The sequence below is a fragment of the Moschus berezovskii genome, chromosome 11 (assembly GCF_049115385.1).
Source record: "Moschus berezovskii isolate FMDL1 chromosome 11, NW_MosBer_1.0, whole genome shotgun sequence".
Classification (NCBI taxonomy): domain Eukaryota; kingdom Metazoa; phylum Chordata; class Mammalia; order Artiodactyla; family Moschidae; genus Moschus; species Moschus berezovskii.
In genome coordinates, this window is record NC_142470.1 from 36,249,627 (window position 1) to 36,263,500 (window position 13,874).

At 39.4% G+C, this 13,874-nt stretch overlaps 1 protein-coding gene across 5 annotated transcripts in view; it reads left to right on the plus strand.

The window, feature by feature from the left end:
- Positions 1–13,874, plus strand: part of CLIP4 (CAP-Gly domain containing linker protein family member 4) — a 78,464-nt gene that overhangs the window by 11,994 nt on the left and 52,596 nt on the right. For all 5 annotated transcript variants that reach the window (XM_055400102.2, XM_055400104.2, XM_088841263.1 and 2 more), the window contains exons 4-8: positions 284–377; positions 1,478–1,639; positions 3,346–3,464; positions 8,205–8,441; positions 9,039–9,174. In XM_055400102.2, coding sequence (XP_055256077.1) covers positions 284–377; positions 1,478–1,639; positions 3,346–3,464; positions 8,205–8,441; positions 9,039–9,174 — 748 coding nt within the window. The remainder of the gene's footprint in view (positions 1–283; positions 378–1,477; positions 1,640–3,345; positions 3,465–8,204; positions 8,442–9,038; positions 9,175–13,874) is intronic.

Sequence of the window (13,874 nt, forward strand, 5' to 3'; positions counted from 1 at the left end):
CTTAAAATTCATCCATAAGAGAAGTCAGTTCTGTCTACTCATTTTGTGCGTGCATGCTCAGTCTCTAAGTCGTGTCTGACTCTTTGCGACCGCATGGACTGTAGCCCACCAGGCTCCTCTGCCCATGGGATTCTCCAGACAAGAATACTGGAATGGGTTGCCATTTCTTCCTCCAGGATTCGTTGAGAACTAATTCAGTAAGACTGACTGTCCTGGTTCCTCAGTATTGGTCTGAAATCAGTAGACTCTTATGTTGTAATTGTATCTTCCTTGGTTTCCTCAGATTCTTAAGAGAGGTTGCAACGTGAATGACAGAGATGGATTGACAGACATGACTCTTTTGCATTATACATGCAAATCTGGAGCTCATGGTATTGGTAAGTATGTGGCGAGTCTGTTAATGGCTTGAGACATCTATGTTTGTGCTTGTATGTTTATGTCAACCAGTCCCTGCAAGGGCACCTAGGTGATGGTGATAATATTCCCTGAATAGGCGAGGATTCAGTTAGGTCCTCCGCACACCTTGTTCCTGCTCCTCCCTTTTCTTGAGGGAGTCTTTATAGTCTCCTGGTACCTCCCAACTTTTCTGGAACAGGCTTCATGCCTGCCTGCTTGCTAGGTGAGAGTAACTAGTAACACCTAGAACCTTCCTGAGGGTTTCCAGCAAGGTAAAACAGTTCATGCTTTTTTCCAGGCATCCCATTCCCTACAGACCCTGGTCTTCATGTCTGTCTGAGGTCTGGTGCTGCGTACATGTGTGCATAGTTTCCAGAACTGGTATCCTCCCGTGCTATACTGCTGCCTCTTAGTGATACATTGTGAATGCCTCTCCCTGTTTCAATAGTCTGAGACAGTGCTTCTTGAACTGTTGACGATGAAGGGCTCTTCTGGTTTTTCTTTCTGCAGTCCATCATGGACTGATACTTTTGTAAAATAAAATAAAAATGACCTTGTAATAGAAAAATGAAATTAAAGACATAAAATACAAGCCCAAGTGTTTTATCAAAAGCATAAAATTGCATTTCAATTAATATATTCAGAGGAAATGATTACACAGGGAAAGAGAGAAACATTATCAAAGGTGCAAATTACAGTTTGGGACTGGCAGTGGTCCACAGAGTGTGCTCTGAGTTGCGGGGGTCTGGTCCACTGGTTTTAATGGCTCTATACTGTTCCATTATATGGATGTCTCATAATTTATTTAACCAGTGTCATCTTATTGTACTTTTAGGTTGTTTCACAATTTTATTCCTAATAAAAAGTGCTGTGATGAACATCTTTACAGCTATGTGTTTATCAATATCCTTGAGTATGATTATTTTGTTAGAATAAATTCCTTGTAAAAGTGATAGTTTTTGAGTTGTAAGTGTATATTCAGTGTGATGTTTGCCTTGGCTTTTTAGATGAGGTAGTAGATGGCATCCCTTGGAACTTAACATTTGTATTGAAGAAAAGTAATTTAGAAAACCTTCTCTAGGTGATGTTGATACAGCGGTAAAATTTGCAACTCAGCTTATTGATCTGGGAGCAGATGTTAGTTTGCGGAGTCGTTGGACAAACATGAATGCCTTGCATTATGCTGCTTATTTTGATGTTCCTGAGCTTATAAGAGTGATTTTGAAGACATCTAAACCAAAAGGCAAGTACTACAAGATCACCACTGGATGTTATTAATTGAACACATTATTGATGGCAGAAAAATTATAACTCAAAGATGTTTTCACTTGTGATCCATCTTGTTAAATATGACTTCCAATCCCATTTTCCAGAAATAGTTTGAATTTTTTAAATTGAAGATTAGTTACTATCCTTTCACAAAAGATTTAGTACAGAGACATGCAAAATAAAGTGTTATCTCATTTTTTTATATCTCTGCACATTCCCTAGTATAACATGGATTTTATAAAGTGTAGTTGAATCTATGTATAGTTCTTTTGTCTTAGTTGGGTAGCTAGAAGTTTAGAGCAATAAAACCTTCAGAGCTGAGCGCTGAAATCCTGAAGAATATTTATTTTAGGTGGTATTCAGTTCTGAAATTCTGTGATTCCATTAAAGGATAGATTTTCATTTTTTTTCTTCTTGTCTTGATGGTGCTTGATGTCTCAAAATTGAACATCAGAATGTCTAAATCGCAGTCCTGGTTCCTTTCAGTGGGGCAGTTTTCTTTAGAGAAAAAATAACAAGTTCAGTAGTATTACTTTATGAAGGTTGTGTGAGGTGTTTCCTCCATTTGTAGAAGACTTGTTTTAGAGATTCAGTAGATAAATTTCCCAGAATGTTGTTTTTAACCTCTGCTTCATATAGTTGTCCAGCTCCTCTTTCCCTTTTTACGTTTTCACTTTTTGAATGATGTTAGGAAGAAAGCCTCTGTTGATAGTACAGCGTCTTTCATAACCTAGGAGAGTGTTCTGAGTTTGACTTGGTTTGTTTGCAGTTGTGGATAGGGCATGTAAGGTGGTGAAGTGGTCGTTTGATTCAGGTAGGATTAGCAGAACCGGAGGTATATTAAACCCATGTTATAAAAAACAATCGAAATGGGATATTCAAATCTGGGGTATATCTTGTATCTATGTATAGCATCCTGATGATTTGTTGAAAGTTCTTAAAATGTTCTTAGAATTGCAAGATTGTCATTCTTACTGTGAAATCCAAATTCATCATAAAGTATTGTGAATGAATACAGCATGTAGCATATGTTTAATTACACTTTAATTTATTTCAGGTTTGAGAAGTCTCCGTTGTTTTACCTTCTTTTTTCTATGAAGAGGCAGATAGTAAATATTTCAGGCTTTGTGGACCACATGGTCCCTGTTGAAACTACTTGATTCTACAGAGTGGTGTGAAAGTAGCCACAGAGAATATATAAATGAATGCAAGTGGCTGTGTTCCAGGAAAACTTTATTTATGAAAACATGATGAGTTGGATTTGGCCATGAGCCTCAGTTTGCTAGTCTCTGATCTAAACCCTGCTACCTTATCATTGTTGTGGCAAATATGCAAGAGGTTTAGTGAAAGAGTGTGTTAAGATAGTTACTTTTACAAATACGAATTATTGCCATTAATTGCTTTTATGTATACTTCAGTTTGTGATGGTTAGAAAACCCATGATAACATGAGTCCGTTTGACAGTGAAATTTTATTATACTAAGAAAAAAGTTAGTTAACGAGATTGTAATATGCAGGTTTTATCCCATTATGAGAAGGTCCTTCTAGTGGGTTGGTTTAAGTCTCGTCAATAGCTTATACCCCTATTCCCCCAAATAAATCCAACCCAACCTGCCTCCTTTCACATTATAATAGATTAACTAAAATTTTTGTTGATGTACTTGTGATGTTCAATTACAGATGTGGATGCCACTTGCAGTGACTTTAATTTTGGAACAGCTCTGCACATTGCTGCATATAACTTGTGTGCAGGTACCGTGAAATGCTTATTGGAGCATGGAGCAAATCCTGCATTTAGGGTAAGAGGTTAAATTAAAAGTGAAAGATATTAAAAAGAATGAAAACATCTAACATTATCTCCCAGGAGAGAGTTGAATCTGGATGTTGTTGTGGAACCTTGTATGAGTAAATAATGTATGTCTTTTTTGTGCTGCATATAAAGAGTAATAATGATAAACTTTTATCTCAAATAAGTTTAAGGCATAGCAGTGAATTTCAGTCCTTTTATATTGATAAGCTCTACTAGCCTTATTTTCATTCAGCTAAATAAAATGCTCTTTAGAGTTTATCATCTTTGAGTTTAAAAGTATCTTTCATTTAGGCGTTTGCTTTATTTATAAAGCCTTTAGCTATTAAATAAAAGTGCATATATTAAAGTTTATATTTCTGCATTAAACCATATTTTAAATTCTTTTGGAAAGAAGTTTTATTTCAGACAGTCTAAAAAAGGCCTATTTAAGAATGGAGTAAACCTTTAAAATTGACTTAAAGGAAAAATTGATTTTTTCACGATCAAGTTACATACTTACAAAGTTAACACACAAGACTGAACTTCATAAACTTCAAATCGTTTGGTATTTTATTGTCTTCACCAGAGTGGCTATGCATGTTCTTTTCTGTTGTATTAATAGCAGTGACTTGCTCTGGCAGGGATTCTTCACTGGGTCTGTGCATTTTCTTGAAGTGGCAGCAGTGGGCAGTGCTAGCAAAAGCCTCCTCCCCTTCTCTTTTCCTTGCTTTCCTGTTCTTCCTTCCCTCCCCAGTTCTTTGCCACTTTTCTCTCTGTTTAACCCCATTGATTATTTAATCAACCCCTTTGTTCCTCCTTCCCTCCCTCCATCCTTCGTACCCTGTTGTTTGTTAGGCACTGGGAGAATACATGCATCTGGGACAATACATGGCACTGGGGCAATAAGTGTGTCTCTGTCCTGAAATAGAATATCATCTACAGGGGGGACAAACAAAAGAGCAGGCAGATTTACTGTAGTGTGTCAAGTTGAATGTATTAGGATGGGGGACGGGCGGGGTGTGGCATAGAGTGTCATGGGGTTGCTTGGGAGGGGAGTCTGTCCAAGCCTTATGAAGACTGCTTTCTGTCATAGGTAAACTTGAATACTTAAACAGAGTTGAGAATTAACCAGGTACAGGAGGGAGCTGAGAAAGGCCCGTTAGGCAGAGGGAGTGGCGTGCACAAAGGCCAGGAGTTGATCGGAGTGTGAAGGTGATAGGTGCTTGCTTTTGCTAGTGCCACTCTTGGCAAAACCCCATTAATAGAGAGAGTGTTTTGAATCCAGTAAGATGCAGTGAGGTATGTCATGGAGGTAAATTACCAATTCAAGCCCAAAGTAATTAATAGATTAAGGAGATCCAACCAGTCCATTCTAAAGGAGATCAATCCTGGGTGTTCAGTGGAAGGACTAATGCTAAAGCTGAAACTCCAGTACTTTGGCCACCTCATGCGAAGAGTTGACTCATTGGAAAAGACCCTGATGCTGGGAGGGATTGGGGGCAGGAGGAGAAGGGGACGACAGAGAATGAGATGGCTGGATGGCATCACCAGCTTGATGGACATGAGTTTGAGTGAACTCCGGGAGCTGGTGATGGACAGGGAGGCCTGGCATGCTGTGATTCATGGGGTCGCAAAGAGTCGGACACGACTGAGAGACTGAACTGGACTGAACTGAACTGAACCCACTTTTAGTAGTTAATACTTAAAAAAAAGATATCTACATGTGGGTCAGTAGTAGCCCTTGGATCAGACCTTAACTTAGCCACTACTTTAGAAAAAGATGAAATTCTATAATCATGAATAAGTCTTCTTATGTTAACATGACATCATTATTATTTTATTCAGTTCAGTTCAGTTCAGTCACTCAGTCATGTCTGACTCTTTGCGACCCCATGAATCACAGCACGCCAGGCCTCCCTGTCCATCACCAACCCCTGGAGTTCACTCAAACTCATGTCCATCGAGTCGGTGATGCCATCCAGCCACCTCATTCTCTGTCGTCCCCGTCTTCTCCCACCCCCAATCCCTCCCAGCATCAGAGTCTTTTCCAGTGAGTCAACTCGTCGCATGAGGTGGCCAAAGTATTGGAGTTTCAGCTTTAGCATCAGTCCTTCCAATGAATACCCAGGATTGATCTCCTTTAGAATGGACTGGTTGGATCTCCTTGCAGTCCAAGGGACTCTCAAGAGTCTTCTCCAGCACCACAGTTCAAAAGCATCAATTCTTCAGCGATCAGCTTTCTTCACAGTTCAACTCTCACATCCATACATGACCACGGGAAAATCCATAGCCTTGAGTAGATGGACCTTGGTTGGCAAAGTAATGTCTCTGCTTTTTAATATACTATCTAGGTGGGTCATAACTTTCCTTCCAAGGAGTAAGCGTCCTTTAATTTCATGGCTGCAATCAGCATCTGCAGTGATTTTGGAGCCCAAAAAAATAAAGTCTGACACTGTTTCCACTGTTTCCCCATCTATTTCCCATGAAGTGATGGGACCAGATGCCATGATCTTCGTTTTCTGAATGTTGAGCTTCAAGCCAACCTTTTCACTCTCCTCTTTCACTTTCATCAAGAGGCTTTTGAGTTCCTCTTCACTTTCTGCCATAAGGGTGGTGTCATCTGCATATCTGAGGTTATTGATATTTCTCCCAGCAATCTTGATTCCAGCTTGTGCTTCTTCCAGCCCAGCATTCCTCATGATGTACTCTGCATAGAAGTTAAATAAGCAGGGTGACAATATACAACCTTGATGTACTCCTTTTCCTATTTGGAACCAGTCTGTTGTTCCATGTCCAGTTCTAACTGTTGCTTCCTGACCTGCATACAGGTTTCTCAAGGGGCAGGTCAGGTATTCCCATCTCTTTCAGAATTTTCCACCGTTTATTGTGATCCACACAGTCAAAGGCTTTGGCATACTCGATGAAGCAGAAATAGATGTTTTTCTGGAACTCTCTTGCTTTCTCCATGATCCAGCAGATGTTGTCAATTTGATCTCTGGTTCCTCTGCCTTTTCTAAAACCTGCTTGAACATCTGGAAGTTCACGGTTCACATATTGCTGAAGCCTGGCTTGGAGAATTTTGGGCATGACTTTACTAGCGTGTGAGATGAGTGCAATTGTGCGGTAGTTTGAGCATTCTTTGGCATTCCCTTTCTAGTGTTTAGTATTTTTTAAACACTGAAGTTTTAGTGGCTAAATTTTATCTAGGAATTAATAGAAGTGTGTGACTTACTCTAGAAAGGTGAGGACTTAAAAATCTGAAGTGAAATATTCATTGTAAAAGTAGCCTACAACTTAACAGAACAGGTTTGTTGATTTTAAAAAAGTTTTTTTCCCTTCTTTCTTTTTCTCAAGAATACGTATTAGCACTGTAGATAACTTTCTTTATATTTTGTACTTTGAAATTGGGGATCAAAATAGTTCATCACCATCCCCCAAATTTGATAACATATCTTCCTACCGTATTTTTACTTAGAACCAAACTGACTTGAATTTTAAAATAAAAAATGTGAGGCCCTTGCAAACTAAGTGTTTTAAAAGCCTCATTCTTTTTATCCACATGCGTCATTTGAAGATAATTATCAGAGGAGAAGAAAAGGGGAAAAGGTTCTGAGCCAAAGAATCTTGGTTCATCTCATTAAGAGAAGATTACAGTCTGGAATGTTTCTGATAAAATCTGAGTTTTTGGTTAGGGAGCATAGAAGAAAGAGGGCTTGTTTGAGGGAAGGATGGCATGGAGCAGGAGAAGAGCTGAGGGTCCAGTGGTTGCTGGATGTGGGCTGCAGTGAATGTGGGCTGACTGAGTGTCGTCAGCAGTAATCATGGAGATGACGCTGAGCTATCACTCATTCATCTCTCCCTGCCTGAGTCTCCTAATTGGCAAACTGGAAATGGTAGTAATATTTTACTTGTTTAGTTGGTCCCTGCTGCTGCAATAAAAACAAATTTGTAACAGGCAAGGTTTTTTATCTCTGTTATTCACAAGCTTTTTCTTGATGTGATAACCAAGTGAGAATCTATGGGGGGAGTTTTGCTTATATAAACACTGTGCAAATGTTAGTGGGTTCTGTGACTGACCTTTTTTTTTTTTTTGCTGTAGGATAAATCCCAGCCCCAATTGTAGAAGTGTTGAAACTGTGGATTCTGTTCTCGAAATCTGAGTCGCTCCATGAGTGGGCAGGGTGGGTCAAGGTCACGGAGCCTAGGTGGAGACTCAGGAGACCAGTAGGAGTGTCTGGTCCGGGGCTGGGAAGCCAGGCAGTCTCGTAACTTCTATCTCCAGAAGTGCCTTCTCCAGGCACGCCACCCACTAACAGCCTGAGCTCCTGCTCTTCCCTCAGCCTGGACTGCCATCCCCACCAGCTAACCTGTCCCATGTTCCCTCACCTCCCTAGGCCTCTGCACCAGTGCCGCTTAGCACCGAGGCCTTCTCTGCCCCCATATCCATGTTCTTCTTCTCTGCCTTGTTCTTCTCTCTGCCACTTTTCACCCCTTGATACACCATACATTTTATTTATGTGATTATAGTCTGCCCCTTACTAGGCTGTGTGCTTTTTGAAGGTGGAGCTATTGATTTCTTCACTGTGTGTGTCTTTAGCACTTAGAATGGGCAGGTAGTAGGTGTTTAGTGAATATTTTTGAATAAATAAATGATCGATGAATTTAGCTTAAGTTTTTTCCCAGAATACTTTTAGGTGGCCGTGTAGAGCTCTGAGCCGATATGAATTGAAAAGTTTCTCTTTATCTGTAGAATGACAAAGGGCAGATCCCCGCTGACGTTGTCCCAGACCCGGTCGAGATGCCCTTGGAAATGGCCGATGCCGCGGCCACTGCTAAGGAAATCAAGCAGATGCTGCTGGACGCCGCGCCTCTGTCATATGATCTCTCAAAGCCCTTGCTTCCAAATTACGATCGTGTTACTAGCAAGGCAATGCTGACGTCACTTGGCCTGAAGCTGGGGGATCGTGTTGTTATTGCAGGACAGAAGGTATGATAGTAGCTGCCGTCTCTAAAGCCATGTCCAAGGTCAGGATGTGGCTTACGTGCCAAGGGTGCAGTGTGGTTTAGGGATTTTTTTGCTTTGTTTTTAAGTTCAATGTATAGGTAGAAAGATACTTAATGGAAAACATGAGATTTAGATGCACGGTTACTATAAAGTATCACTTAAGAATATAAACTGTTAGTCAAACTGAATAACGAAGGCATCTATATTTAAATGGGAGAAAATTGGCGGGGCTGAGTGCGTTTACAAGCTTCCAGTCTGCAGGTATCCCCTTGCAGCTCCCTCTTCCTCAGTAGTGGTTCTCCCACAAATTACTACTGTATGAAAATGCAGCACGCGTGACTCTCACTGTTCCTGCCTTAGTGGTTAAGTGCATATAGATTTAGGATTCTTATGCCTTCTTGGTCCATCGACTCTTTTATCATTATTTAATGCCTGTTTTTATCCCTGGTGATATTTTCCTTCTTCTGAAATCTGCTTTGAGTGAGTGCTTTTTAAAGACTTCTGTGATAAAGTTACAAGAGTAGAAAATTTAGGATTACAAGTAATACTCAAAAGTTACCCTGATTTATATTTCTTTAGGTTGGAACATTGAGATTTTGTGGAACAACTGAATTTGCAAGTGGACAGTGGGCTGGCATTGAGTTGGATGAACCAGAAGGAAAAAACAACGGAAGTGTTGGAAAAGTCCAGTACTTTAAATGTGCCCCCAAATATGGTAAGGTAGATACTGCCTAATTTGATGAGAATTAATTTAAAGTAATACAGTTTTACTCTTTGATTTAAAAAAAATTTTTTTATGGTTGAATTTGATCCATAACTGAGGCACAGCATTTAATGACCCATTTCAACTATTTCATAGACTTTTTCTTGTCTTAGTTTATTTTTTAATTGAAGGATAATGCTTTACAGAATTTTGTTGTTTTCTGTCAAACCTCAACATGAATCAACCATAGGTATACATATATCCCCTCCCTTTTGAGCCTCCTGCCCATCTCCCACCCCATCCCACCCCTTTAGACTGATACAGAGCCCCTGTTCGAGTTTCCTGAGCCATACAGCAAATTCCTGTTGGCTATCTGTTTTACATATGGTAATGTAAGTTTCCATGTTACTCTATTCACATATCTCACCTCTTTTCATTATTTTTCAAATAAAGCATTCTCCCTGGTTATAAGTGAATGAAGAGACTGCCCTTTTCTTACTGAGCAGTCTTGTGACTGATAGAGTATGTCTTACTAGGAGTGCACCCAGCTCTGTGGACCTTCCTGAATCCTGCAGGTGGTGGTGTCATGGCTGAAGAAGGGCTTTTATTCTTTATTACCAAAGAACTACAGTACTCTAGAGGCTGAAGAACTTGAAAAATTAGAAAAGCAAGCGAGGCCAACTTTATTACTGTGCTTCTGAGCTGGAATGATTCTTTCTCTGACAAATGTTTGCTTAATTTTATTTTCTCTGTTTCTTTCTCTCTCACACACATACTCTGACACATTGATTTCTAATTGATTTTGTCACTTACTATGTTGAGAATATTTTCCCAGAACATTAATTTCCCTGTTTGCACAATATTTCATGTTGCAGCTCGATAGGGAGGCAGTACAGGACAGTGATGAAGAGTACAGACTTCGGAGCCCGATGGCTGCGGTGTGAATCACCTGTTCTCCCTACCAGCTATGGGACCTTCTTTCTCTTCTTGTGTTGCCCCAGTTTTCTTCTGTAAATTGAGGATAACAAACCTACAGAGTTCATGTGAGAGTTAAATGTATTGATAAATACAGAAAGCACCTAGAAAAGTGCTTGGTTCCCTGTAAGCACCTGAAAAATGTTAACTACCTTCTACCTGTTATCAATGTATCAAATGGGGGATCCTGTTGTTACTGCAGGACAGAAGGTATGATAGTATCTGCTGTCTCTAAAGCCATATCCAAGGTCACGACATGGCCTCTGTGCCAAGGGTGCAGTGTGGCTTGGAGTGTTTTTGTTTTGGAGCCTGGCCATTTGGGAAGCTCACCAGTTTCCTTTCATCATACACTTAAGCTGGAGCCTCATTTTTAGCTCTGTTAAAATTTTTCTTTATAAAAAATGTCCATGTCATTAGATTTAAAAAACATTAAAAAAGGAGAAAAAATGTAAAATCACCTGTATATGTTTTCTGTTTATTTTTTTTCCACAAAATTTGGATTATAAGTAGGTAGTCTGCATTTTTAACTGACATCCTATTCAGTTCAGTTCAGTCGCTCAGTCGTGTCCGACTCTTTGCGACCCCACGAATCACAGCACACCAGGCCTCACTGTCTATCACCAACTCCCAGAGTTCACTCAAACTCATGTCCATCGAGTCGGTGATGCCATCCAGCCATCTCATTCTCTGTTGTCTCCTTCTCCTCCCGCCCCCAATACTTCCCTGCATCAGAGTCTCTTCCAGTGAGTCAACTTGTTGCATGAGGTGGCCAAAATATTGGAGTTTCAGCTTTAGCATCAGTCCTTCCAATGAACACCCAGGATTGATCTCCTTTAGAATGGACTGGTTGGATCTCCTTGCAGTCCAAGGGACTCTCAAGAGTCTTCTCCAGCACCACAGTTGAAAAACATCAATTCTTCGGCGATCAGCTTTCTTCACAGTCCAACTCTCACATCCATACATGACCACTGGAAAAACCATAGCCTTGACTAGACATCCTATTAGAATTTCTATAAATCTTTAAATATTTTTTGAAAGTAGGATTTTTTTATATGATTCCATTTCCTTTAATTTTTCTAATTTGATAAGTGAAATTTGTTTGAATTCATATTTCTCTTGATTGTGATGAAGTAGAATGTCTAAAATGTTCTGTTGTAGCACATGTATTTTTTGTATTGTCTTGGTAATTCCCAAGAAATAATTCCTCATATTGTTTGCCCATTAAAAAATTGGGATATTAGTGTTATTTTAAACTGATAATAGTTTTTAAAATATGAATACATGTTTAGGATGTTAAGCCTTTATATTTACTACAGATATTTTGCCTAGTTTGTCATTTTTCTTTGAACTCCATCTGCAGTGTTTTTGGACATGTAATTTTATGCAGTTAAAAATGACTTTTCCTTTATAATTTCTTAAAATTACTTTAATGCTAAGGTAGGTCATTCTTCCTAATCCAAGGATTCATTATAGGTTATATATTTTATTCTTTTGAATGTGTTTATTCTTAAATACTGTATTAGTCAATTAATTTGGAGTTTATTTGGTTAGTTGTATGAGGTTAAGAATTTAATTTTCCTCTGTTAGCTAATTTTGGCAACTGTCCAGCAGACTAAGGGCAAGACCAAAACCATTAGCAGTGGAGAGAGCCAGTGTAGATCAAAGCCCGGGGAGAGGCTTAGACTGTGGCAGAGCGTGTGTGGCCTCCCTCACCCCATCATCCCAAGGAGGGGCATGCGTGATTAGGACAGAGGTGGATCCCCAAGGACCCTTCCTCCATTCCCCTTTACATATGTAAACGGCAGGTTGGGGGGCAAGGGTCATGTGTTGGATTATACAGAAGTGGGCACAGTCCTTCCTGGCAAGCCAGCTCAGCAGTCTGAGCCCAGTCTTTGCTACACTACTTAAGGTGTGGGGAGCAGGAGCGGTGGAGCACCCCCTGATGAGCAGGAGCCGAAGGTTTCTCAGCAACAGGTTTTTTTTTTCTCTCTAGATCTGTCCTTTTCCCTTTGACTTGTTGTGCTTCCTTTAATATGAATTCAGTTCTTCTAAATGCTACAGTCTGTTTCAGGATTGTTTTGTTCCTTTTGATCTGTTAATTCTAGCACGTATTAGATTTTTTAATTATAGAAATTGTATAACAATATTAAAAAAAATTTTTTTTAGAGCAGTTCTAGGTTCATAGCAAAATTGAGAGGAGGGTACAGAGACTTCCTGTAAACCTCCTGCCCCACACATGCACGGTTTCCCCTTTCATCAACATCCCTTCACCAGAGGGTACATTTCTTGTAATTGTTGAATCTACATGAACATATCATAATCACTCAAGTTTGCCTTAAGATGCACTCTTCATGCTGTGTATTCTGGACAAATATATAATGGCATGTGTCCAACAATGCCATCTTATAGAGTATTTTCACTTCCTTCAAGATCCTGTGTGTTCCACCTATTCAGCCACCCTCCCCCCACCACCCCAGGCCCCTGACAATCAATGATTGTTTTACTGTTGTCTTTTCCAGAATGTCATAGAGCTGGAATCATACAGTATGTAGCCTTTTAATATTGGCTTCTTTCATTTAGTAATTTGCATTTATATCTCTTTATTGCTTGATAGCTCATGTCTTTTTAGCACTGAATAATACTCCCATGGTCTGGAGGTATCACAGACTTCCATTATTTCTCCATTCACCTACTAAAGAATATCTTAGTTGCTTCTCAGTTTAGGCAATTATGAAAATTTTATAATAATTTTTAATGTTTGATAAAACTATTTTTATTCCTTTTAATAATTACAAAAATAAACACAAATGCCTAGTTTAATTAGTCAAATTGTGTTGTAAAACAATAATGAAACCCTCCCCTGGCTTGCACTTCCTCACTCCAAGACCCATTCTTTAGAGGCAAGAATGTTTTTTACTTCTTTAGCTGTTATCTTCTGATGTTCATTTAATATTTTGACTAATATATTTATAGGAATCTTTCCAATTTTAAACATCTATTGACTTCATAATATGAAGAGAAAGATTTGATATTCTTACTATTCTAAGTCAGTTTTTCTTTTTTTTTGTTGACTTCTTTGTTTTGGTGGATCACATCCTTCAGTAGCTTTTTCATAGAGGACTCATGGGAAGTAAATTTTTTGAGAGTTTCCATTCCAGAAATTTTAATTTCTACCCTTACCCTTCATATTATAATTTAGTGGAATCAGGAATAGGTTGAAATTCACATTCTTTCAGTATTTGGAAGGTGATACACTATTGTCTAATGCAATTTGGCAAATGTTTTCTGTTAAGGGCCAGGTAGTAAATAATTTTAGGTTTTATGGGGCATATTTTAGGTGTTAAGCTGGCTTAAAACTCAACATTCAAAAAGTTAAGATCATGGCATCCAGTCCCATCACTTCATGGCAAATAGATGGGGAAACAGTGACAGACTTTATTTTCTTGGGCTCCAAAATCACTGCAGATGGTGACTGAAGCCATGAAATTAAAAGATGCTTGCTCTTTGAAAGAAAAGCTGTGATCAACCTAATTCAGTTTGTTCAGTCACTCAGTCGTGTCCAACTCTTTGCGACCCCATGAATCGCAGCATGCCAGGCCTCCCTGTCCATCACCAACTCCGAAGTTTACTCAAACTCATGTCCATCGAGTCGGTGATGCCATCCAGCAATCTTATCCTCTGTCGTCCCCTTCTCCTCCTGCCCCCAATCCCTCCCAGCATGAGGGTCTTTTCCAATG